Raw genomic sequence first — 26,733 nt, forward strand, 5'->3', positions numbered from 1 at the left:
TTGGTCATTTTTCCTTTCAGTTCTTTACTATCTAGCACAGCTTGACATGATCCCCTCATCATGATCAAAGACATATTTTAATCTGTTTTGCAATGCCTCACAGGCATTTGTTGACCAAATGTCTCATCAGTAGCTGTAAACAAGCTAACAATCAGTCTTTGGCTAAGTAGCATCAGAACACTCAGACTATAAAGTTTTAGCATTCATTTTCAAGACAAAATCTGGTAACTTTCATTGTTTTGCATTGCAGGAATGCATGAGACTTGGGACAAGTGGGTCTCATTAGTTCTGGTGTTTCCTGGAGAAAAAAGTAAAAAAATCTAAAGCTTTACAACAGAGCTAGTAAATGTGTTTCAGTCTTTTTGTACCGTATGTCCTGAAGAAAAAGACTGTACGACTGCATATGTGTAATTAAATTGTGAAAACTGAAGAATGAACTCACTACACACTATGCCCTGTTGTATGGCAGGGTGTATTGTATCACAGGCAGAGCCATAATTGCCAATTTAGGCAATTCTAAAAATGCCTTAAAAGTCGTTTTGGGTGGTTTCTGCACTGCATGCAGATGTGTTTTATAGCCTGCGCAGCAGTGAGCTGTAATCAAATCACCAGAGTTCTGAGTAACATCCAAGATAATAGCAGACCGCCTGCAGGTCCAACATCACAGTGGATATTAAATAGTTATGTCTTACAGTAAATCAGGCTCCTCACAATGACTGAAATACCTAACAACATGTTGCACCTGTCTCTGAGGGGTGATTCACAGCAGGTCTGCCTGACTGTATTATTTGAGCCTCTTGAGCAGTCTGGACAGCTGCTGAATGTCAATCTACTCTTCTACATGTTGAACTAGTATTTCTCTAAAGTTCTATAACCAAATAAGAGTGCCATCTGGTGATCATGCAACTGCATGACAACTAATAAAGTACATTTATTCTGGAGAACACAAACTGCAGAGATTTGATGTTGACATTCCCCTTTGAGTGGAAATTACTGTTTTCTCATTAGAGTTCAGTCCACTTAATAACATCACTGTTGTCTTCCTCAGAAATCACTGTAAGCAGATTTGTGTAATTTGGAAAAGCAGCCTTTGTGTGTGTAAGACATGCTAATTAGACATGATTCAGCCTGCTTTATGAAGGTGTCACATTTTTTAATTGAGCATTGATTGTAATCACCAGATGAGCTGTGTGGTTTTCCCTCCTCATGGTGATAAAGAAAATTGATAAGACCTACATTCAAAAACAGACTACAAGACTATAGTATATACAGGGCACTCCGACTTGACAAAAATAGGCAAAGGTTTGTTGAAAGAATAACTGAGAAGAGGCCACACTGTGTTTGCAAACCACACACTCTTCAAATAGGCTACAAAGCTAAACCACACCTATGTCTACATGCTCTCAGAAAAGCGTGTGTTTTCCCCAAAATATGCTGTAATTGAATGAAACTAAAACAAGACATGTTGAAAACTGAGTATATAAGTGTATATCAAAAAATGCACTGAGACCATAATCTTTTTGGTCAAAATTTAGCTAAATGAAATACTGCTTGTTATTAAATACGTATGTCAGAATGTGAGTGTGTGAGAGGTTTCTCAAAGATAAAATTTGTGTTTTCCCTGCCATAGACCTTTTCACAGATGAACATAAAAATTCTAAATGTGCCCCATATATTTCCTGTTGCAGTGTATTTGAATGACATCAACTGACAGGAAGTTAACAAGGACCAAGGCTGTTGCCTAGCAATGGAATTCCGTCGGAAATGTCTATAACAGACACAGAATGTATATGAATACGTTTCATCATAATATTCAAACATGACTAATAATAATAGAAACCCGTGCAAGACAAAATAAACACCTAACTTGAGACACGTGGGTCAAAAGTGTCATAGACTAATTATAAAATGCACACATTGCTCATCCTCTTTCTTCCTGAAAATACATATAACCTACTTATGTGATTGATGTCACTGATGCTGTACTATATTACTTTGTGTATTACATTTTTTTGTTGATCATGTTATGCCGTATGTATTTGTGTTTTGTCTGGCTAGGTTTCTTTTTCTTTAGGGGATCTTAATTTTAATGAGGGTACCTGGTTAAATAAATGGTTTATATCATATTTGGAATGATAAATGAAAGCTGAATTTAATACACCTCCTCTTCTTATGTAAAATAGCTTCTGCATGTATTTTTACCTACTAATTTATTAAGACAATGTCTTTCCAATAGGTCTGTAAGGCTAAATATGCATTTAAAACAAAGCAGCTCCTTATTTAGGAGGTAATAACAGCTTAAGGGACAAGTTTCCTTTAAAGTAAGCAGAACGCAAACAAAGCGGAACTGAAGTTGAGTAGCAAACGTTTCCATCCGGATGAGAATTTCGTTGGACAGCTTTCTGTTTACAGCACAACGTGGGTCACTGTGCCAGAACTTTGTTGGCATGGGAGTAAGAACAAATTAAAATTCATCAATATCTGTTTGTATGACTATTAAAATGGGTAAAAGGAGCCACAGCGAAGACTCGGCGGAGTCACACACTCCGCTGAAAAAAGAAGTTCCGGAGTTCAATGGGACTGTGTTTAAAGCCATGCTAAAGGAACCCACCACAGCCATGAAGGGTGAGCTTGTACAGTACACATGTACAGTTTGTTACACACATCTCACGGAAGGGATACTAGCTATACGTGATATTAATTAGGGATGTATCCATTCATTCATCTCATCTATCTAGTATCCATCCGCTTTTGTGCTTGTTAGTATTTGAGAACTATATTTTCTGTCTGTATTGCTCTCTTCTGTTTTGCTTTGGTTCATTCTTACTTTTTTTTATCGCCTGCAGGACTGGAGACATTCATATCAACTGCTAAAAAGCTGCCATGCTCTGACCTGTATGATGTGGTTGAAGGTTACATTAAAATATCCATGGAGTGTGCGGAAATATTCAAATTGCTAGAGAGGGAGAGGCATGTAGAGAGTGAGGTAAGACGTTTTCTCATTGGATGGGACTGATCGTTGATGGGTTACCTTGTTTTTGGACGCTCTAATCAAATCCTGCTTCTCTCCAGATGATGCTGGTTTTCGAGAGCTTGGAGATGATCCTTCTAAGGACAGCTAGTGACCTGTCCCACTTAAACATGGTTGGCAATGCTATTGTGAAAAAGACTGTTTCTAGTTACGTGAAACTTCTGCAGGGATCTTTCCAGTCAGAAAATCACAGGTTGGTGTAATGACCTCACTACAAGGAGTTCAAATGTCTGTCAGTCAACACAGTTAGAAATGTGCTCTCAGCCCATGGTCCTCATGTTGTGTGTTCCGTCGTGCACAGGTTTGTCCGTCAGTGCCTCAGTCTCCTGTCCGCGTTGGTGTCTCAGGGTCCAGAAGCTGCCAGGGAGGTCCTAAGTCACATTCAGGTCAATAAAGCTCTTTCTGGACTGGCAAAGAGAAAGGACAAGAGGGTGGGATGAAGCATTTTTCCTTTTTCAGTTTCCACCATGTTTGTTCTGTATACGGTATGGTTACATTCGTCTCTGTGAATTCTCCAGGGAAGACCTGATGTCCGCATGGCTTTTATCCAGTTTGTGCTGTCCTTTTTGGTGTCTGGAGACAATGCTACAGTTGGACAGATATTAGAAACTAGAGGTAATAATTAGAAATGCATTCACATTTACACAACATACTACGGCTGCACAATACATCATTTTTTTAGTCATCATTGGAATATCAACTTGCACCATAAACCCAACGCAAAAGACTGCTTCAGATTGTGGAAGACACAATTTTGAGTTAGTTGAGAGCAAGATCATAGGAAAACTGAACTTTGAAATGTAAATCTTTCCGTTGTTTTCTTTTTATTCAACAAGCAGTTCGTTGTATTCTAGCAGTATACTTAAGCAGCAGAACGGAGCACACTGTAATATCTCTTTATTTATCACAAGTAATATCGTTATTGTGATGTTCAACAATGTTATCACACAGCACATTGTTCCCTCATATCGTGATACTCAACATCATACTCTTATCTCTGGTGTGTTGATGATGACATGTCATTTTGGTGTGTCAGAGCTCCTGCCAGAGATCTTGAGTACGGGTCTGAGGGAGGACAGGATGTCCATAGTCAATCTGATTTTGTCCACACTGAAGACAAGAGTAAGTGCTCTGCAGTTTACACTTTCCATTAAACATGCATTTTTGTATTTGATCATTGTATTTGTTGTTATTTTTCTTGCTGTAGGTTGTACTAAACAAGGCCATTAGTAAAACCCAGAAAGTGCGTTTCTTCACACCTGCTCTATTGGCCAACATAGCATCTCTGTATAAATGGAATGGGATTGTGGATGCAACCACTGATGATGACAGAGTGAGTGATTTGCTTTTTGACTTCTTAAACAAGATTTCCAAATTTATTTTTTAATCTGTGGGTCTAAATATGATTTATTTTCTTAAAGATGGTAGAGGACTCTGAGCATGCTGGGATCTGTGTCATCCGGGAACTTGTTCATGGTTTCCTTCTTGACCTGTGTTGCTCTCGTAAGCATGGTATCAGCTTTCATGATGCCAGCTTCGGCACAGCTGGCAGGTAAGTGATCACTGTGTCACGTTTACTTTGTACTCTTCTGGAAACTCCTCATGCTGATCATAGGACGTTATTTCTTTCCCCAGAGCTGGCAACATTGTCTTGCTTCAGTTCTTGGTGGGGCAGAAGCAGGCCACAGAGGATGAACTGGTGACGGAGCTGGTGGTGAATGTGCTGAACGCTAGCCCTGATGTGCTGGCCAGATACTTTCAGGAAACTCAGTATTCATACACCCCCCGCCTCAAAAGTGCATGGCAGGACAATGTCAAGTTGCTTAAAAAGGTAATACCTGCTGGTAAATTTGATTTTAATATGGCTTCTTCAGTGTTTACTCATCTACCTTGTCTATAAAAAACAAAAACAAAAAACAATGATCCTTTTTTCAGATCTATGAAGCCCAGCCAGAGATCTCCACAGTCTTCCAAACTTGTGAAGTCATCCCGCTCCCTCGCCTGCTGTCCATGATCATGGTGATATCTCTTCCTCCCGTCTGTAACAAGGTCTTCTTCACACAGGGCCTGAGTGTAAGTGACTGAGCCTCTTGGAATGAATTCTTCAGTGCTGTAGCTGCAGCACCACAAAAAACTGCAAAAGTATTTTTTCTTGTATTGTCAGAATATCTCCTCTTGTATTTGACAGTTTGCCAACACAGCAGTGCAGCTCACAACTCTGTCCATGATGCATTTCCTCTTGAAAAGAGCCAGTAAGAATATGGAGTACCTTTTGGATGAGTCTGAGTGGCAGGGCTCAGACGTATACACTCTTGACATGATGGCAGATTTGGTGCAGCAGTACAGGGAGACACTTAGCAAGGTAAGCTCAGAAAAGTGCTGTCTTGATACCCACAAATAGTAATGATGCACCATTAAACAGCTCAAGTCTCCATCTTTTTATGCTCTGTTCCAGATTTTGCCCGATATGACGAGCATAGTTTCAAAGTGGCAGTCACTCAGCAAGAAGGAGAAGACAGATGGGGAAGAAAAAAAGACCAAAACCGAAGGGAGTGCTGAACAGACAGGGAAAAAAAATGAAGTGCCTGGTAATAACTTTTACATTACGTGTAGGGCATTACGGCATAATTCAAAGTTTGATTATTTTTTTTTGCATGTCTATTAACTCTGTTTAAAGCGGGTGTTTCTACATAGTTGTTGACATCATAACATATGACGACAGACATTCAAAGACCTCATATGTAAACCAAAAATTATATAAATGATATATTGTCTATCCTAATTCTAATGTACTGTAAATGACCTGCAAAAAACATTTGATTGGCTTGTTTTCTTTTTGTTCAGCAGTTGCTGAGACAGCTGAGGTAATCCTGCTGAAGACTCTGATCCTTCGCGTAATATGTCTTTACCAGAAAGTAGTGCCACATCTGGTCAGCCAGTGCAAATTTGACTTCAGCAAGCTCTTAAAAGGTGATGCGTTATTATCATTGAGCTCATATATAAACTGTTTCAAGTGTGATGCTAGTAGTTCCTCAACAAAGCCTTCAAAGTAAATTGTTTTGTTTCTCCAGGGATTGTGTCAGAGAAAGGAATAAAGGAAGAAGTTCCCCCGGTGTTGCAGTATCAGATACTGCAGTTGGCCTTGGATCTCCCTGCAAGCAAGTTCTCCTGGTTCCGCATACAGGTGAGGAAGTTACACTGTTGTTTTTATTTCACTATTTAGAAAATAATTTCCCATGATTGCTGTTTAGAAGGCGTTGCTTTGTAATCCGTTTGTTTCTAATGTATTGTGCATGGCTGTTCCTTCTCAGGACGTTGCAGACACAGAATCATCATCTGGAGAGAAGTCGGTACTTTACCTCCTTCTCAAGATGTTTGTCAGCAGCAGCAGCAGCCACCTGAAAACCTCCACACGGATGCTTGTTCTAAAAGTAAGGGACATTTCTTCTCCTCTATGTACCTCTGTTTATTTTTAGCCTGCCCTATATGTGAGACATAGGTATTTAGATATTATAAGTAACTTCCGACCAGACAGGCATTAGACTTGACCATTGTTTTCCCTTAATTTACACCACATTAGTCCACTTGGGCAATCTAAGTGTAAGTGTGAGTTTTCTATATACATTAGAATGACACAATCTACAAAAATGAAATATGATAAATACTCATACGGTTTGTGAATACATTAGAATAAGTTCATCCCTCAGGAGTTGTCAAGAGTAAAGTACAGCTTAAGGATTATTTCTAGAGGATAGGTAAGCAGTTCTTCGGTTACACCAGGGAACCGTTTAGTCCTTACCGTAAACAAAGGTAGTTTGTCGATATAACTTGGAAGAGCCTCAAGCATAATTATACTGTGGTAAATTGCATAGTAATGAAGTCAGAGCAGCATAGGCATAACTCTGTGTTGATTTGTAACTGCAAAAGTTTCACATAAACTCATGAAATTTCTCCCAACACTAAACACTTAAACTCAGTTTTAGGATAAAAGTGACAGCTGTTTTGTATTTCCTGCCTTGTATTCAGGTGCTTAAGGACAGTGGGGTGTTTGAGTACACCTGGACTGAGCTTGAGCTCTGGCTTGATCAGCTGTCCAGAGTAGAGCCAAACTACCAAGATAATGTTATCCAGTTCTTGGAGAGGGTGAGCATAACCGCTTTGTTTAAATGTCAACATTTCTGTCTATAACTCTTAAACTGTTAGTCAGACAAAATAACACATTGTGAATCATGACACCGTAGCTATAATTGATGAGAAACTCCTGGTCTCTTCCTCCAGGTGCTGGTGAAATTGGTGTGCAATTCTTACACATACACAGATAAGGTTGCCAGCCTGGTCCAGGAGGCCGCTTATCTGCAAGCTAACCTGAGTAGCCAGGAGGGCGACACAGCCAGTATTCCAGTCTCACACATAGATGGTGAGCATTTAAAGATGGAATCAAAGTTAATTTCTTGCAGCCATCAGAGTGTCTGTGATGTGGTTTTTTTTTGTTTGTTTTTACATTCTAACATTGTCTTCTAGACGTCTTAGACATGCTGGATGTCATTATGGAGGGTAATGACGGTGACATGGAGGAGCTTGGGTCTTCTCTAAGTGAAGACCTCATTAGCCAGACTTTTCCCTTCAGTGTTGTGGTACCTGCTGCCCTGGAGGCTCGAAACAAACTGCCAGCAGACAGAGGTAAAGCACACAGTTGAGACAAATAGTATCATGTTGACAGTGGAACTATACAGAGACTGTGAAATAGAGGTGCAACGATTAGGTGACTAATGGATTAGTTAATGGACAAAAAAAATAAATTACACTATTTAGATAATCAATTTGTCATTTTTCTTGCATAAATGGGCGAAAATACGGAGATTTCCTTATTTTCTCTGTTTTATATCACATTAAACTGAATATGTTACTGAATACTGAATAGAGTTGCTGCACACCTAAAACTGTTGCTTTTTGACAATTTATAATTTGCTGCATGAAAAGTGCAACTTTACCCTGGACTTAAACCTGTTCTTCATGTTTAAAAAGTGTTTTCTCCATCCTGTTATGTATTTCAAAACTAATGGTGTAGCATGTTATAATGTTGCTGTTATTATTATGTTGTAACCATGAATCTTTTTCTTCCCTCAGGGGTGGTATATGAGTACTTGTCTGCAGTGCTTTCAGATGTGCTGCACTGTCAGAGAGAACCGCTCCCCCTCTGCCTGGCTCTGCTGCAGTACGACAAAGAGCTTGTGTCCGCAGAACTCCCTGCTTCTCCTCATCCCTCCATCGTACACCTCCATCAGTATTACTCCAAATGGCTACCACTGCAGTGCCGGGAGGAACTGGTCAGTTTTTGGTGGAACCAAGAGATTGTTTGACTGGAAGGGTGATATTTTCTTATGTCCAAAAATAACAGTCCTCTTTTTTTTTTTTACAGTTCAAATCCTCTGAATGCCATTCAAAGGGATTATCAAGTCCCATTTCATTTACCGCACTGATGAAAGCTGCGTATATCCAAGGACCAAACACTTTACTCGAGGACACCTTCAGGGAGAATGTGGAAGGAACTCTAGCTTCAATGTTGATGGCTGATTTTCCAGTAGCAATCAAGCAAACCTTACTCTACATAAAATCAACAGTGGAGAACCTTGGCACGGTAAGAGCACAAAACAAGCTTACTACTCAATAAATGACCAAGTAAAAAATCTACACAACACATGATGTCCTTCTGCACAGTTCTCCAAAGACATAGGAACTGCCCCTCTGAAGACCTTAATGGGAGTACTCCTGGATTTGGTGACCAAGCTCCAAGGCTTTCAGGAGACTACAAACTCTGAGCCAGCAGTCGAGAACTCCCAGGAAGGATCAGACCTCTTCCTGGAAACCAACCAGTCGTCCACAGTAGAAGCCAATAAAGAGCAGGTTGGGAAAAGTTCAGCTTTTACACTGACTTTTATTTGATGGAAAGCTTTTCTTTGTCCAAACTATGACCAATGTTATGTTTAATTCTTCTAGTTTTTTTTTTTAGAATTACTGATTTTAATATGGCCCCCCTGTGTTTAGATCCTTGTTTCGGCCCTTGGATCCATCTTCAAGCATCCATGTTTGGAGCAGTGGTTTCTGGCTCTGGATCTGGCTGCATTGCCTCCTCACACTCTAAACCCTGTCAGGCTGAGGAACATGTGTGCTCAGCTGAATGATAACATTCTGACTTTGCTGAAGACCAGCGCCCCGACTCTCTGTGATCTTGGTCACCTGGAGCTTATTTCTAGCTACATGGGTAGTATAGAAAAAGCTGTACTCAAGGAACTGATGGAGAAGGGCTCCCAGGCAGCAAAGAAACAGTCCAGACCTTTCCAGGCCCTCCTGTCCCTGCACAGCTACATGGACCCCTGCAGTCTGAGAGAGATGGTTTCCAAGTTGCTACTCCTCCCCCAGGAGAGCCTAATCTCCCCCAGCAGTGAGGGCACAAAAGCCGAACTTAGTGTCTATGGCCATTCAGCACTGCAGATTCTCACAGAGTCCAAAGCTAACCCTTCCCAGGACCACGGCATCTTTCTGTCTCAAGCACACCTCCACGGCCTGAGCACTCTGCTGCTGTCTTGCTCCAGCCCTGCGCTGGAGGCCTTCCTGCTGCAGACTCTGTCTAGTGAGCCGGGGAGTGCAAAGCTCATCCAAACTAATGTGCTGCTGCACTGTCTCCAGTGGCCTCTCCCAGACACCCAGGCCATCAGCTCTCTGCTGCTGCAGAACTGCTCCACACACCGCCTCTGCTTTGAGATGTGGTGCCTAGAGCCAGCAAATATGGAGAAGCTCTCACAGCAGACAGAAACATTCCTTCCACTAATCAACACCTACCTACAGGTGGCATGTAGAGTGGATCCTGCCAGGCCCAAAGATGGTTTGTACTAAAACAAGTTCTCCATTGTCTTAAATCATAAAGCACCAGGACTGGTGTCACTCTTTTGTCTCTTTTTTACACTTGTATATTAATTTCGATATAAACAATTGCTGTGTTTTATAGTGCAAAAAGAGGTTGTAAAGGCCTTGAAGCAAGCACTGCTTGCCAAATTGTCTCAGTGTGTTCTGGGGGAGCTGACAGAAGAATCCGGAGCCCAGCTCACTGAAACACTAGCCAATCTGATTAAGCTCTCAGCAAACATCAATGACACCAGGGACTTGATCAACAATTTGCCCTCTGCTCTTCAAAAAGTGGACAGTTTTGAAAGGTATTAATGAACTCTTAATACTGTAAGTAAATCATCGTTGTCAAAAGGTTTGAGCTAAATGTTCTCTTTCAGATGGCAACTAGTAGAAGTTATCTCTGAGAAACTGGCTGATTATCCAGAAGAACAAGAAACGTGGAGGAAGTCTGTCAGCACTGCCGCCCTCAAGTGTCTTAATGCCGCTTACAGTCACTCTAAAGATCAGGCTACCTCCAGGTCGGAGCAGGAACGGAGCGTCCTGGAAAGAGTGCTAGGACTCATAGTGGGTATTTTCCTCACACAAACTTTTCATTTTATGTTTTTATTTCATGCAATTAATGAGGCATCTTCTTTCCACAGACATCAGCTGCAGACATCACTTCATCTGAATGGAACAGTTTTGTCAAGAATGGACTAAAGTAAGAAATTTGCCTCAATCCATTCTGCTAGATTTGTGTTCAAGAACGTCTCATCAGATTATCGTTTTGTAAATCAATGACCTCAATGGTAATCTTCCACTGCAGATATCGCTACAGAGATGACCACTTTCTGGACACATTGAGCAAGTTGTTAGAGGTGATGTACGCTAGCAGCGAGGTCCAGAAGGATCTGATTCCTTTATCCATCATTCACATGATGACCAGCAGCCATTCTCTGTTCCTGCCCACCATGTTGGACTCTGATGATGAGCCTAGCAGGTGTCAGGCTAAAGGTACGAATGGAGCAGAATAGAATGGAGGAACACATTTGAATACAAGCCCGGAAATAGTTTATTTCATAATTGAACACAAACACTTCTTTTCTTGTCATTTCAGAAGCATTAGTGTCCCTACTTCTCTGTTTGGTGAAGAAATGCCCAACAGTCTGTAACACCAATCACTTTGTTGTACTTTTGGGAGCATATGGAGTTACACTGAGTACTTCAGGTAAAACAGGAGACCCAAGTATGTGTGGGGTTTTTGTTTGTTGTCCTTTAGTCTTACATCTTGTTTTGGTTTGCAGATCAGAAACTGTTACTGCTTCTTCAAGAATATGAAAGAAACAATGTCAGTCTGCTGAAGTTTCAGTAAGTTGCATTCCTATTTGTATGTTGAACATGCAACAAGTGCATTTATTTTGTGCAAACACTGAATATGTGTTTTTCAACTGCAGATCCTTCTTGTGGGGCCCAGCAGCTGTGGAGCACCACAAGGCCAGGAAAAGCCTCGGAGCTTCTCTGTGGAAGCAAGCGAGCTCAGACGACCTGTTGGCCCTGCTGAAAACTGACAGGATGCTCCAAACAATTGCACACTTTCCCCAGCAACGCAGAATCATACTAGAGGTTGATATTTTATTTCATATTTACTTTTCACAACAGCATATAAGAAGGGTCAGTTCACCCAAATCTCAAATACCTCTAGTGATGTCAAGCCATGAAGATCATTTTGTTTAATTTCCATTTCCAGAGAGGAAATGGTTTCATATGTCAACTTTAACATTCTTCAGGCCTCACAAATTAAATAAGCAGATAAAGGAAATGGGATAAGTGCAAAAATATGTTTTCTTATTTGGATGAACATTTAATATCTAAATATTTCCCTCTTATAGGACGATAAGGAGCCACTCTACTGTAACAGTGCAGTAAAAGACCTTGGGAGTCTGTATGATCCCCGTTTTCTTTTGCCTTTATTCAGCGCCATACTGCAGCCAGGTGAGCATATTTCACTGTTGTCATCGCTCCTTGTTGGTTCAAGTCCCAGCAAAGACCATGTATGGAGAGTGAACTGGTGCCAGTTCTCCTCCTGGGCACTGCAGAGATAGAGAGAGAGAGCCATTCACATTACTCAAGGTTCCGTAAAACAGTCATTAAAAACGATAACACAATTCAAAAGCAAGGCTCGAGGGCATCTCTCTCTCTCTCTCTCTCTCTCTCTCTCTCTCTCTCTCTCTCTCTCTCTCTCTCTCTCTCTCTCTCTCTCTCTCTCTCTCTCTCTCTCTCTCTCTCTCTCTCTCTCTCTCTCTCTCTCTCTCTCTCTCTCTCTCTCTCTCTCTCTCTCTCTCTCTCTCTCTCTCTCTCTGTGTGTGTGTGAAATAATTTCCACTTGCATGATTAATAAAGTATACTTTCTTCTTTTCTCTGTAACAGAGTGTGTGATTGACTGTGTCAAGTTTGTATCCAGTCATGCCCTTGGAGTAACTGTAATGGCTCTAAGTAGCTACGACCCTAAAGTGAGAGCTGCAGCGTACCATGTGCTGAGCTGCTTCTACCAGCACCTGGAGGGTGCTCGGGTCAGAGAGAAGAGACAGGTAAAGTGTGAGTGAGGTGGTGTGTGAGTATTTAGATAATATATGTGTGAAAATTGCCTCCAAAAGTGAGCTAATGAGCTGTTTTTTTAATCAAACAGTTGCTGTACTTGATGGACATCGTAAAGAATGGAATTCGGCAGCAGAATCAGAGACTTCCATTTGTCCTGACTACTTACATTACCAAAGTGGCTCAGCAGATGCTCAAACCTGGTGTGTAACTGTTAAGTTAGCCCCAGACCAGAGTGAATTGACCCATAGGGCTTACATAAAGAATATTGGTTAAGGACGTGTTTAAGAAGTTTACTGAACTGATGGGAAACTCTGCATAATTACAAACTAACATTCAGATTTTCATATTTTTATTTTCTTATTATCTGTTGCATTTCTATATGCAGTATACATTTTTCTTATTGCATGTTTCGCAACCTCCTTTGCTCTCAGGATCATTGCTCTTTTTTTCTTGTTTTTCCTGATTTCCCAGAGGACCATATGTACGTGGTATTAAACAGGTTCCTGCTGTCCCATCAGAGTTTGGACTTCAGAAGAGTCCCTGAGTTCTTCAAGCTATTCTATGGCTTTGATTTGGAGGTAAAGTATTATATCATTTATATATGCAACTGAAAACATGTTTTGGTTTATTTGTACTGCCAGTCATTAATCATGATGTAATTCTACCTTGAAAAAAATGAATGATTGTCCAAATAAACTCTTGCAATGTCAACAACATTTAACCTTCATCTGTTTTTGTTGCTCAGCTCTTGCTTTTTTTTAGACTGATGTTATCTGTCTCTTAGAAGGGGGTCAGCCGTGGGAGCAAAACTGACTGTCTGTTTATTCTGCAGCATAAAATGGAACGTGAGTGGATCTTAAATGTGCTGGAGGAAGGGATAAGTGACGGACACTGCTATGAATTGTGTGAACAACAAGGCATCTTTCAGACCATTTTAGGCTTCAGTAGCAGCCCCCTGTGTGATGAACTCTCCCAGGTACACACTGGGAATCACAATGATGCAACACATTAACAGTGCAGTCGAGAGACTCTGACATTCACAGAAATCAACTGAGTTACATCTAATGTGCATGTATTTCATGTATCTCTCCACTAGGCACAAATTATCAAGATGTTGTGCCAGGCGGCCCGTGTGACCAAAGCAGCTTATAACCTCACCAAGAGTTGTGGGCTCCTAACCTGGATGATACAAGTGGTTGAAAAAAGGTAAGCATGAGCTTTAGGTCCAGTCTTAATTCTGGCTCTTTACTTTGCCATCATCATTCATATAACTACAATAACCTCTTCTGCCTGTTTCATTGTTTACATCAGTCTGTGCTCATTAAATCCTCTTTAGGAATCTAGACCAGCAGCTACTAAGTTCCATCATAGATCTGCTTCATGTGCTGTGGTTTACCAACCTCGGGCAAAAGGAGAAGCAGGTGGACGGGGCCTCCTCTTCTACAGAGGGGAAACCTCCGAGTTCAGTGAAGTGTCTCCCACTCACACTCATCAGTGAATTCCTGTGTGTGGCATCAACTATTAGCAGACACCTCAGGTAAAGCGCCATAACCACAGTCACATTGGAAGGCTAACAAATGTTAGTGTGATTTAACTTAAGTTTCAAGTCAGTTTTTAGGCAATTGATCCACTTGTAGGGGAACACCACCTAGATCAATAATTTGAGTGTCACCCCTATGGCTTAGGGAAGTCCAATCAGTATTTGTGAACCTGAGCTAATTACCAATAAAGGCATCTAAAGCAAAACACAGCTGGACAGGGTTCGGCAGAATGTGATCCAAAATTGGGGAGAAATTAACATGAGCCGCCAAGATTACGGCTTTCCATAGCAGAATGACTGTGGGGTAACGGTATAGCAGCACTTTCTACTGTGACAAACCAGTAAAGGCTAAAAGTTACATAACCGAACATGTTCCAGCAGGAATGTGATCTGAAATTAACATGATCAGCAACCAAGATTACAACTTTACCTGATGTTAGCATATAGCTACATGTAGCAGTGTATGTAAAATGTAAACACTGAAGTAACATCTGTTTTTGTTGTAATTCCTGTTTGAGCATGTCCAGTGGTGTAGTTATTTTGGTATAGAAGCCTTCAATAACTGTCAGTTGACTTGTGTTGACGTAAAAGGGTTGATGCCTGTGCAGTATGCCCTTGGTGATGTCGACACGTCCAGCGGGTGCGATCTAGCATTTATCCCGATTTTGTGGATCTACGGAATGTTTATTTTCTCTTTTAAACCATGTCAGTTCTTAAACAGAAAATGTTCCCATATACTCAGAACATTTCCCTGGGTGCTATCAGTATCTGTCATCTATAACATGTTTCCCATTTTAACCTCCACACTTTATACTTGATGACATCGCAAATCTGAGTTTTAGGTTTTTAGATTAGTGAGAGAGTTGTTCATGTTGACTAATATTTTGGGCTGTCTTAGACCATAGGAGTAACATATATGAATTAACATGTTTGCATGAAAGGGGTGTAGTTGAAATAGAAATGTCCCAATAGATGTTAACTGTGTTTTGATCAAGGATGTCAGAGTTGTTTTGTTTTTTTAATCTCCTCCTGTCAGGTTGCGCGTGAAGGCCACTCAGCTCAGCCTGTTTCTGCAGACTCTCTGCTCTATACTGAAGCATCGTGGGACAGCTCTCAATGTTAGCAAACAGGCCAACTGGCTAACACTCCACCCACAGTCTTTGTCTAGTACTGAAGTCCTCACTCTGCTTCTCTGTTGGGCCTCCCTGTCCCGCCACAAGGCACTCCTAACACAAATACAAGCCTTGTCTGAGAAGCACAAAGTGAAGGAATTGCTGGGTAAGTGCCATTAAGTGTGTCCTTCAACACAGTTTATCATACCAAAAAGGTTTTACAAAAGTTGCCATGGTTGTCTTTCCGTCAAAGCGATGGACAAAATATTGTAAACATCTAATGTAATAAAGGCCACATTTAATTGTGATTAAACTGTAGAGTAAAAATCGGTCACAAAAACTCCAAACTCAGAAAAAGTATCTGACTTAGACAAAGGGTATCGTCGGAGAGAAATAGCCATCACAATTTGAAACTCACCAGCATGAACATGACAGACATATGCGTTACATGACAACACTATTGCTGAAACAGGGCTATAGCTTGGCCTTGATAGTTGCATTACTGCAAACTGCCAATTGTGCATAGTGGAGAATAGGAAATTATTTTCCTTATTTTCCATATCATGCACTGTAATGTGACAGATTTGTAGCCAAACTGCAAGTTTTGGTTTATACTTCGTTCCTTTCTGTTAAAATGATGTTCTGCAGACCCTATGAGACATATGAGCATTTAAAAACAACATAACTATAGCCAAAAAAAAAGCTGCCATTAATTCCCAAGAATTCTGCTAAAATTTGATATTAGGCTTTAAGAGCCTACAATGAAGACAAGCCCGTGTTAGAAAGTTTAAACCCTGTAAGACTATACCGCACCAGCTCCGATAAATAATCGGTCAATAACTGCTCGCGGATGGCTGCTCTTTTGCTGACCCTGTGTTCTCTTCTCTGTAGAGAAATTGTTCAAAATGAGGCTTTAAAAGTGTCAATTTGTTACATGTGATGACATTACATTCTGAACCATCCTAGTTTTTCCATTACAAACAGTCTAGTATTTAGATCATTGTTCGCTTCACAGCATTTAAATCATTCCTTGCATCTTTAATGACATAAACATGTTTTGTTCATCTTCCTCCTCAGGGAAGGGGAAGGATAAGGCCAGAGGTAAAGGCTCCTTTTCCCAGGCCCGCACACCAAAAGAGAACCTGGCAGAAGATGCTGAGACTGAGAAACAAGAAGAGAGTCTCCTGACAGAGTGTACATTTTACCTCAGCAGTATCTTTGTTCACTGGGAGCCTGTGTTCCCCCTCTCTGAACCCCAGCTGGCTCAGCCAAGAGACAAACTGGATCCCAGTCAGTTGGCCGCTGATACTGCGCACCTGCTCACCAAGTGGTCCCTGAGGTGCTTGGTGGAAGGCTCGTATGATGAAAACAAGGCAAAAGAGTTCTTGCACTGGATGGAAAAGGCAGTGGTAAAACACAGGGAAACCGTTAATATTGTGTTACGTGACCCTGGCATGAAAGCAGACATGCGTCGACTCTACCATCAGGCCTTTGAAGCTCAGTGTGACTCCAGCATTTCAGTAAGAGTGGAAGTCCTCCAGCTCTTTACCAACATTATGATACGCTTACTAGAGACCCAAGGCCACCTTCCAGAGCTGCATCATGCAATCGTCTCTGCCTGCCTGCCAGAAGCCACACATGATCAGTCTAGATGTGGTAAGAGCCTGTCAACTTATTCTATGACTGCAAGTGTGCACACCAAACAATAATATATTAATACTGTGATAATGCAGCAAAATTGTGCCTCACATAAAAACTCACTTTTGCACTAGTTAGGGCTCACTCACACTTGGCCCAGATGATCTGAGCCGTGCTTTAGCGGGATTTCCTCCTCCCCCACAGCCCAGGCCTGCACTCGCATGAAAAGATCTGGGCCTCAGCATTATTGCTTTTGTCTCATACGTCATCACCACTCTGAGTTTTTGTTTTGTCCAACTGTTTTTGAATATTTTCATCTGACAAAATCTGCAGTAAACACTCCGCCTCCGCATCACACCACCACGAACCCTTTCGGCGGCATCTTTTTAAATGTCTGTCATGGGAAACAGTCATCTATAAATACTCTCAGGACCGCCATCAATGGTCGTGCTCGTACACGTGCAATCATGCTTTACTCAAGCCAACCACTCTCAACCAGGCTGCGGCCGGGAAGTATACCGCGCTTAAGCACGGAACAGTTGCACTCACACTGGTTGTGAATCGAGCTTTGCCGCGGTACGAATGCCAAGTGTGAGCAGACCCGTAGAGACTTTCAGAGCAGAGAAAGGAGGGACAAAAATGGAACTTGATTGGAATGCCACCATCGAGGGGTATCTGATATTGAGACATTAAAATGATTTTAAGGGTCTCAGACATTCTTAACATTTTTCAACTATTAAACTTATTGATTAAGAGAAAGCTGACATGTGACCCAGGACTGGATCAATATGTGATTCAGATCCAGATGCATATTGTTTTTCCTATTAGTTGAAATAACATTAAAAAAAAAATACATTTACATTGTCCGATTTAGCAGTGGACTAAGTGGTTAAAGTATTGCTTTTATTGTAGTTCCCATCACATAGCAAGTGTTAGTGAGTGGTGCTCATACAAAACAATGCAATCAGTTGTTCAGTTGAAACACATGGGTAGAAAACTGTTTAGTTATATGGCACTTTATATTAAAAAAAACACATACATGTTTATTTTTCCTCTGTCAATATCTGGAGTATCCATTCAGGAAGATGACTCGGTGTAATACGTTGTAGTGTAAATTAATTAAGCCTCATGTTTCCTCTCTTCCAGAAGCAGGGCTGTTCCTGTTATCATCGTACATCCATGAGTTGTGGAGTGGAGCGACATCAGCAGAGCTGTTCCTTTCTCATGTCAGTTTGGTGACCAGAACCAAGTGTAAGAGACAAAAAGCATCCAAATCCTCACTGACTCAAACAACCATCAGAGCCATCTGTAATGACATCATCTCTATAAAAAGTTAATTAGGACATCTGAACACTACTGTTTTTTCTGAATACTTACAGGAAAATGTGTATTCTTTTATTTTGCTGCGTTGTTCGGGTCCTGTAAAAAGACTGGCTATATTTTGTAAAACCCTCTGTTATAAAATGTTGATTAACAAATCTGTTTTGTGATGTTTTTTTCTAACATATGTTTCCTGCATGATTTTTGCATAACTATTTTAAACCTGTGTGTAGTTGTAATTTGAATCTTTGTTTTTTGGGGCTAATATGCCACATTTCAGATTAAGCACAGGAAAATATTTACATAACATTGACTCCCTAGGTACTCCCTGAAATGGAAAGAAAACAGAATCATTGGTTACTCTTTCTTACACACTGCCTCAAAACCTCTAATCTTAAATGTGTATTTTCCTGACATCATCTACACTGTTGCGTTTTCATCATTTAGATTAATTTGTGTCCATCACCTACCTTTTAACATTTTTGTTCACCTCCATAAAACGTGCTCTCGCTCAAATTAAGCCGTTGTCCTGTGTCGTCCTCTGGTTTGGGATCTGCGACTCCTGCTACAGCAATAAAAAGAAAGTTAAAGAAGAGCTTTTTAGCTTAACTCCTTTGAAAGACGATGCATGCATCACACTTACCTTGGCATGTTTCCACTGTGAGACATTAGATTCAAAATGAGAAACAGGAATCCCACAAAGGCAGCCAGAACGATCCAAAATATTATAACAATTGAGTCTGAAATGGAAGAGGCAAACTGCTGTTATCCTCATTAACATAAGAAATCAAATACAAAAGTTCTGTAAAACATGAAGACTTACATTTATTGTATTTCAGCTTGCTCTCATCCACAATCACAGGATCAAGGTAATCATAGTAGTATTCCCATTCAAGGGGAACAGCGCTGGTTGGGTTCTCAGTTACGGCCATCATCTCATTTTTGGAGTGAAGGAACACTGTCTCATTCCAAAAAGCTGGTAGTAAAAAAACTGCAGCAATTTCACCATGATCAAAAACAAGATCGCTGTCCTTTCTATAATGTGTAGAAAGCTGGTCCTGTGCCAATCAGAAAGCCTAAAGAAATACCCCTCTTATCCTCAGCCATGTGCATGTTTGTCTGCTCAACTGTTGTTTTTCATCTTGTCACTTCTGCTGACTCGGCAAATGCATACAGTGTGCAGGTTTGGCCACAGGGGTGCATGTTAGAACCAGAAAAACATTCAGGGAAAAGCCTGTGAATGTTCTCATTTGTCCAGGTCATTGTTATCAAGGCAATTTCAGTCAAGAGCTTGGTTATTTGTCGAGGAAGACGTTTCACCTCTCATCCAAGAGGCTTAATCAGTTCATGTACGCATCTGACCAGGCTGGGACTGGTCCAACTAACTGGTGTGAGATCCAGGTATTTAACCTCTCACAAGGCCGATGATGTCACTGGAACCCTTTGTCCTCCAAGTGCCAACATTCAGGTAAAACTGAAATATAATGGGGAAGGGGAATGTGAACATTTAAAACTTATTACATGATTATAGTAAATTATTATCACTTGGTTATTTGTAAAAACATCCCAGCTAACTCTCTATTGTGATGCTCTGGGAATATCCTACATGTTTTTCAAATAAAAGGAACAGATCAAGCCTGGACAAATACTGGTGCGAATTACCTAAAGCCCCTTTCTGAAGAAAAAAAAACAACATCCCAAAATCCCTCATTGAAAATTCAATACAATTCTTTGCTAAATTAAATATGGAAACATCTGAAAGAAACAGTATGTTTAATTATATTCAGTTCAGTAACAACAATGCGTCAGGCATTATCTTAAAACTATTTGAGGCTTTTGATAGTGACTAAATGGAAACAATGTGAACTGTGTGTGCATTCATTGACAGTCACTCACCTCACTGTTTCTTTACAGAACATGTTATATTTTCCTGAGAGAAGGTCTGCTTTTTTTAACAAAGTCCCCCCTGAAATAAATTCCACCAGCACCCACAGATTATTTGAATATAAGAGTTGATCTTTGGCAGTAAAAAAGTCATGGTACCACACAACCCGGTACACTAGGGGGCGTCAGTGTGTGATCAGTGCAAAGTTAAAGGAAGCATTTTAGGTGAGACGTTCAGGCTCCTGTGTTTCTGGTCTGTGTGTGAACCTTTCTTATAACAGGCTATGCTGTGACCCATGATGGCTTGGGGTGTAGGAAATCAGAGGTAGTTATACGAGGGCAGAATGGAAGCATCAGAGTTGTGTAAATCTGTATTTGTCCTGGTTTTCGCCTGGTGCAGAGCGAGACATTTACAGGACAACCACTCCGAGGCACGGCGACAGAGGCGCCGCCTGCGGCTGCTGGCAGCTCGGCGGCTGCGCCTGAAGAAACTCCGCGAAACATGGACGCTGAGGCAGAAAGTCTGCAGACAGAGTCGACTGGGGCGCCTCTGTGCTCATGACAAATGGATGAGAGCGGTGAGAGCTTCTCGTTACATATAAATACATCCATGGGTGAGGGTATGTAGTGACACCCTGCAGTCCAATGCCTCATGAGTGAGATTTAAACCAAACTAATCAAAAGAACAGAAATACTTTATTGATCCCAAGCTGGGGAATTGCGGCCTGTCTGGACCAGGAAGTAAAGTCTCATTAATATGCAAGATAATAGCATTGACCATAATGATGTGGTGCCAGATGATGCATTTTTGGGAGAGACATGATTATTTATTTATTGAAAATACAAAACACTTGCAGGTTACTGTTTCGCACATTGCTTGATTTCTATTATTTGTTGATTTCTGTCTATTGTGACTATAACATATAATAATTAATAATATATGTTTTTATTTTTGCCCATCCCTAATTGTAAGGACAAGCTGTTCAGTGTGTTTTCTTGAACTGACCTGTCTCTATATCTCCATTCGCACCAGGTAACACACAACTGCATGAGGGATAGTACGCGACAAAGACCCAAAGTGTGGTCCTATCCTCGGACCGGTGACTGGTGGGAGAACACAGCTGCTACTTTCACAGATGATCAGTGGCTGCAGCATTTCAGGGTATCAAGAGAGACCTTCTCCTATCTCTGCATGGCGTTGAAGCCACAGTTGAATAGGAAGGACACCACTTATCGCCTCTGCATCCCCCTAAAGAAGAGAGTGGCTATGTCTCTCTATAAATTGGCCAACCCCCATGACTACAAAACTGTGGCAGATCTCTTCGCTGTGGGGGTAGCGTCTGTTTGCCGCTGTGTGCATGAGTTCTGCACTGCAGTCATTGAAGTGCTCAAACCGAAGCTTGTCGTAACACCAAACAAATCTGCACTTGAGAAGATGGCAGACTTTTTCTATCACACGTACGGGATTCCTCGATGTGTTGGCGTACTAGACAATATGCACGTTAAAATCATCCGTCCACCACACTACCAGTCTGAGCAACCTAATCGAGAAAGTTATGTTGCCATCTTATTACAAGCAGTTGTGGATGGCAGAGGCATGTTCTGGGACCTGAGCATGAGCGACCCAACATGGGTGAATGATACCAGTGGACTCAGAGACTTATGGGCATGTAAGGATTTCTCCATCAGGATGCACAATGTCTGTGAAACTGACAACAGCTGCTTTATTCTTGGCGATGCTGGGTATCCTTCTCAACCCTGGCTTCTCAAACCACACACCGAGACAAGTTGGCTGATTGCAGAGCAAGAGCTGTTTAATACTCAGATTAGTCAAGCGCGCAGTGTAGGCCAGCATGCCTTTGAGCGGCTGAAGGGTAGGTGGAGGTGCCTGAGCAAACGAATTGACTGCAATGTTGAGATTGTCAAGGGCATGGTAGAGACATGCTGCGTGCTTCATAATCTCTGTGAGAAAAACAAGGATGTGTTCCTTCCAGAATGGATCAGTCCTGAGCCACTTCTGACTGTTAATGGAGAGCCTCAAAGGAATAGTGAGAAAGACTCACTCATACAGGATGGTGCACAGTAATCTCCTCACTCTTTTTTTATTACTGTCACCACCAGTGGCCATTATTCCAGATGTTTATTTCTGAGCATTTAGTATTTTTTTCCTTTACCTTTCTTTCAATATATATGTCAACCAAAGCTTTTTTTTTAAAGATTTTGTCGCAAATTCACAAAGAACTGAGCCGATATCACTTTGTTGGTCAATTAAATACATTTGAGTTGAAAACAATCAACTATGTAAATCTGTGCCACAGTACGAACAAATACATTTTTGTTGTTGTTTTGTTTTAGTTTCCTTAGTTATGGCAACTGTGTTCTCTTTCCGAGTCATGAAGATGCATAAAAACACATCTTATGCAGAATTAAATGAATTTCACTCATAGTTAAGACTTTATTAGAAATGCGTTCAAATATTTTATTTGCTCATCAAAAAACAATAATCACATCAGTTATGACTTGCAAACTGTCACTTGGACAATTTCACAGTGAACTCCAAACAAACCCAGCCCCACCAGTTTGAGGCTGTGAACAGCTCTGGGTTTTGCACTGAATTACTCAAAATGAACCAGAATACAAGCTGTTGATCACAACATTTACATAAATACTATTACAGAGATAAAACACATGAAAATAAAAGGCATCTTTTAAAGTAAAAATGTTTTACGTCTATCATTGTCATAAGATTTGTCTGCAGACGCAGTAGTGTTCAGAATAGAACGATAAGTGAGTAGATACCATTGGTTCATTGCTACAGCTCTGTAGCAGGATTATGTGTTTGTAGTTACAAATTAAATAAAAATACATCCATGGCCATCAAAAATATGTAATTCATAAAACAGCATTAGATGCTATTTTTCACAAAGCAGGGTCCTTTGAAATAAGCTTTGCAATTTGCATTAAGCAGGAGGTCAGCAGCTCAGTGTCTTTGCTTCGACTCTCCATCTCCTCACGCCTCAGTCTCTCCTCTCTTTCCGCTTCCTCTCGGCGTAAAGCCAGTTCCTGCTGCATCTCCTCACGCCTCAGCTGAGCTTCCCTGTCCCACTCTAACATCCTCTGCTCCCGCTCCTTCTCCAGCCACTGCCTGTGGCACTCTGTCATAGCACTGAGAAACTCAGTTGTAGCATCACTGTCAGCCCTCCGTTTAAGAGTCTCTGCAAGGACAGAGCAGCTGTCAGACCTCTGCATTGTTTTACTAAATAAAAAACATGAAAGGTAAATCAATACACACTTGTATCTCATTGGAGACAGAGGACAATTTATCCTGAGTCCAAGAAATCTACTTCAAAATAAAACACTAATATTCAGTATTGTTACAGGCATAACGAGAGAGAGGCACCACACAGATTCTCCAGATCTCAAATGAATGATATCTTAATTACGAGAAAAATTATCTCCTTATCATGAGAAAATGGATGAAAATGATCTTATCATGAGAAAACTGGGGTGTTATCTCGTTATCAATGGAAAACAGAGGAAATAAAATGTATGTTATCTATGACCTTTTAGGGCTTCTGTAGAAACATATCTTGCTGGGCTCTCCAGGAGATAAACACTCAGTATGACATATCTCTTCAATCAAGGCCTGACCGGCTGAAATAACTTTATACCTTTTTATTGCAGATAATGTAAACATTACTGTGTGTCATCTAAGAAGACGGTTAGCAAGACTTCAGCTTTATCAGAGCCTGATGTCCTCATTAAGTACATTCATTTTTTTAAACAAACTTTATTGTCAACAAAATTATATTACAACAACATAAATACAAGTACAGGGAAGAGCTTTACAATGTGCACATAAATATACAGATTACAGGTTAATGTCATAACAGTAAATAACCAACTGAAATCATCTGTCAGTGTTGTCTATAGTGTTCTTCCAGATATGAGAAGTCTTTACAAGGCATGTCAGGTGTGATGGAAATCTCAGGCCTATCATGTTTCATTAAATTATCTCACTGTGCAATTAATAATCTACTCTTAAATACCTGGACACTTCTTCTTTTTTGTTCAATAACTTAATCCACCACTTAAGTGCAGTATTTAATCTTACTGCTCATTTCTGTCATATACAGTCATACATGTTTGATCTTATACATTTCCTCTACATTTAACTTATCTGATTTATTTTACTGTGAATTTTATTTGACTTGTATTCTTATATCTACTTCATATATATATATATTTAACTAAGAGTTTATTGTTTACCGTTTATTGTTTGTTTATACTTTCTGTATTTTTTTAGCTAAGAGTTTATTGGTTATCTTATACTGTATTCTTTTATATACCTCCCTCGTGTTTTTGTAAGCTGCTGGAAATTCAATGTCCTTGCGAGTCATCCCAAAAGGATCAATAAAGAGAAGTCTAAGTCTATCAAATGAATTATCTTGGGAAAACTGAGGAAAATGATCTTGTTATAACCATATAGTCTATTGTTATAGCGAGAAAACGGAGAGAATGTATCTTGTTATCATGAGAAAACAGAGGAAATAAAATGTATGTTATGTATGACTGTTTAGGTCAGGGGCTTCAAACTCAGGTCTGTGGGCCAAATCTGGCCCGTGGTGCAATTATATTTGGCCCGCAAGATCATATCAAGGTTCTATGAGAGCTGGCCCGCGAGTGTAGAGCACATACACATCTACTTTTCTGTTGACAAACATGAGCATCCATGCTACCAGTCTCTTTGGACAAACTTAACCCACCCCTCCCCAAAAACGGCCAAAAGAAAGATGGAAAACAGGAGCTTTCAACACCGGTGGGAGGCAGATTATCTGTTTATGAAGGTAAATACATGTTTGTCTTGTCTGCAGAGCCACTGTGGCTGTAACAAAACAATATAAAATAATAAACAACACGAAAAGTACAAGGACCTGCACTGAAAAGATTCAACATTACATATCTGGAGAGAAGGGAAAATATGCACATTTGCAGTTTTTTTTAAAGTAAATATTGTTTGGCCCGCAACTTTGAATTGGAATTTGACACCTCTGGGCTTCCGTATATTTCACTTACCAGATCTGACCGTATGATTACTCTTTCTGACGGCAGTGGCCCCGCTGCTCTCTGTGGAGTGCGATGTGTCTGTTACTAGAACACACAATGACTTGGGTAAATAAACAGAAACAGTTGATAGTGTTAAAAATAGCTAGAGATACTAGGTGACATATTTATCTCGGTTGCTCACAACATTTGAGTAGCCCCGTGCCATAAACACCGCTGTCAATATACAGAATATTTGACCTGTAAAATAATAATAATAATTAAAAAAATGCTGCTTGTGCACGTTTGCCGGGTCGGGACTATATAAATCTTAGGTTAGTTACCTCCTGGTACCTCCAGAGGTGCATTAATACTTTTGGGAGGTTTGCTGTTACCCATCTGACCCCCCATCCGTCCTCGTTGTCGTCCGATTACATTGTCCATAAAGTCAAAAAAGGGGAAATTCTTCCGCCCACCACTCTTGGCCATCTTATACAGATGTCTCATCTTTTTTAGTTTCTCCCTTACTTGGGTGGTTGTGCGTTGAATACCTAACTTTGCCAACTCCTCTGCCATGAACCGAATGACGACTTCGTTCCGAGAAGAGCTCTCCATTTGTTGCTGCACATTGTCGTCAGCCCATATGTCTAGCATTGCTTTTGTTTCACTCACAGACCAAAATTGGCGGTTATTGGTGGACATTGTGAGGGCCTGCCTTCAAGCACCGAGGTGGCCCGCTTGTAGTCCGTATGGTATATGCGCTCCCGTAGAAAAAACAAACGGGGACAGCTAGCCCGTTTAGCACTAGCTTCGCAGTGGAAATGGAAGGAGGCTCAGCAAGCACGGCCACGAACTAGAGGGGCTACGATATGGGGCCAGGACGCTTTCAAATACTCCTCGGTAATCAGGAAATATCGGTATACATATATATATATATATATATATATATGTATGTGTCTGTGTAAATATATATATACATATATATATATACACATATATACATACACACACACACACATATATATATATATATATATATATATATATATATATATATATATATATATATATATGTGTGTGTGTGTGTATATATATATACACACACATATATATTGGTTCAGGATTAATATTCAAATATAATAAAGTATATAACAAAACACATCAATCATGCAATACATTACATTCAAATATTTAAATAAAAAACGTGGTCGGACCGAACACCTGAGGAGATCATATTGAAGGTCAAGTAATTCGCTTATATCGCAATCAAGAGATTTAAAAAGAAATGCGATATGCCAGAGAGATGACCTGTAAATGCTTTTCCCGGAAACGAGACGAACCCGCCCAACGGTAGTAGGTTATAGCGGTAGTATACTCCAGTCCAGTGGTTCTTAAATTTATTTCAGTAATGTACCCCCTATGGAATATTTTTTTCAGCCAAGTACCCCCTGACAACGCGAAAACAGTTTTGTAAGGGGGAAAAAACATTTATAAAGCCTTTAAAATACAAAAACACTTGCTACTGCTAGTTTCAACCATAAATCGTGATTGCATTTGTTTATGGCAGTTAAAATAGGAATGCTAAATAAGAAATGGGGAATTAGGATCCATGCATGAGTAATATTTTTTAATGATTATATATCAGCTCCAGGCCCCCCGCGACCCCGACAGGGACAAGCGGT

The 26,733-nt window shown here is 40.5% G+C and overlaps 2 protein-coding genes across 2 annotated transcripts; both read left to right on the top strand.

Moving 5' to 3' along the window:
- Window positions 1-2,437: 2,437 nt before the first annotated feature.
- urb1 (URB1 ribosome biogenesis homolog) lies at window positions 2,438-18,141 on the top strand (the record flags this gene model as incomplete). Its single annotated transcript, XM_083913260.1, has 39 exons — window positions 2,438-2,625; window positions 2,847-2,986; window positions 3,073-3,224; window positions 3,333-3,462; window positions 3,550-3,646; window positions 4,068-4,153; window positions 4,239-4,364; window positions 4,453-4,583; window positions 4,667-4,862; window positions 4,967-5,104; window positions 5,220-5,393; window positions 5,487-5,619; window positions 5,876-6,001; window positions 6,103-6,215; window positions 6,343-6,462; window positions 7,058-7,174; window positions 7,310-7,448; window positions 7,553-7,711; window positions 8,159-8,358; window positions 8,451-8,669; window positions 8,750-8,935; window positions 9,077-9,914; window positions 10,038-10,242; window positions 10,315-10,505; window positions 10,586-10,637; window positions 10,743-10,930; window positions 11,034-11,144; window positions 11,221-11,284; window positions 11,371-11,539; window positions 11,806-11,908; window positions 12,344-12,504; window positions 12,603-12,714; window positions 12,986-13,092; window positions 13,347-13,490; window positions 13,611-13,720; window positions 13,851-14,051; window positions 15,091-15,332; window positions 16,244-16,822; window positions 17,951-18,141. Exons 1-39 carry the CDS (start codon window positions 2,490-2,492, stop codon window positions 18,139-18,141), a joined length of 6,786 nt encoding a protein of 2,261 aa, XP_083769386.1. The 5' UTR covers window positions 2,438-2,489.
- A 2,132-nt stretch (window positions 18,142-20,273) lies between these two features.
- Window positions 20,274-22,163, top strand: LOC310947202 (putative nuclease HARBI1). Its single transcript, XM_083913935.1, has 2 exons — window positions 20,274-20,586; window positions 21,042-22,163. The coding sequence occupies exons 1-2, from the start codon at window positions 20,353-20,355 to the stop codon at window positions 22,092-22,094; spliced, it is 1,287 nt and encodes a 428-aa protein (XP_083770061.1). The 5' UTR covers window positions 20,274-20,352; the 3' UTR covers window positions 22,095-22,163.
- The last annotated feature ends 4,570 nt before the right edge of the window (window positions 22,164-26,733 follow it).

This window comes from Echiichthys vipera (genome assembly GCF_963691815.1).
Source record: "Echiichthys vipera genome assembly, chromosome: 5".
Lineage (NCBI taxonomy): Eukaryota > Metazoa > Chordata > Actinopteri > Perciformes > Trachinidae > Echiichthys > Echiichthys vipera.

Bases quoted from the DNA above. Each gene is read 5' to 3' on its own strand.
- LOC310947202 (XM_083913935.1), top strand. From the start codon at position 20,353: ATGGAAGCATCAGAGTTGTGTAAATCTGTATTTGTCCTGGTTTTCGCC. The intron at 20,587-21,041 runs GTGAGAGCTTCT...CATTCGCACCAG, and splicing joins ATGACAAATGGATGAGAGCG to GTAACACACAACTGCATGAG.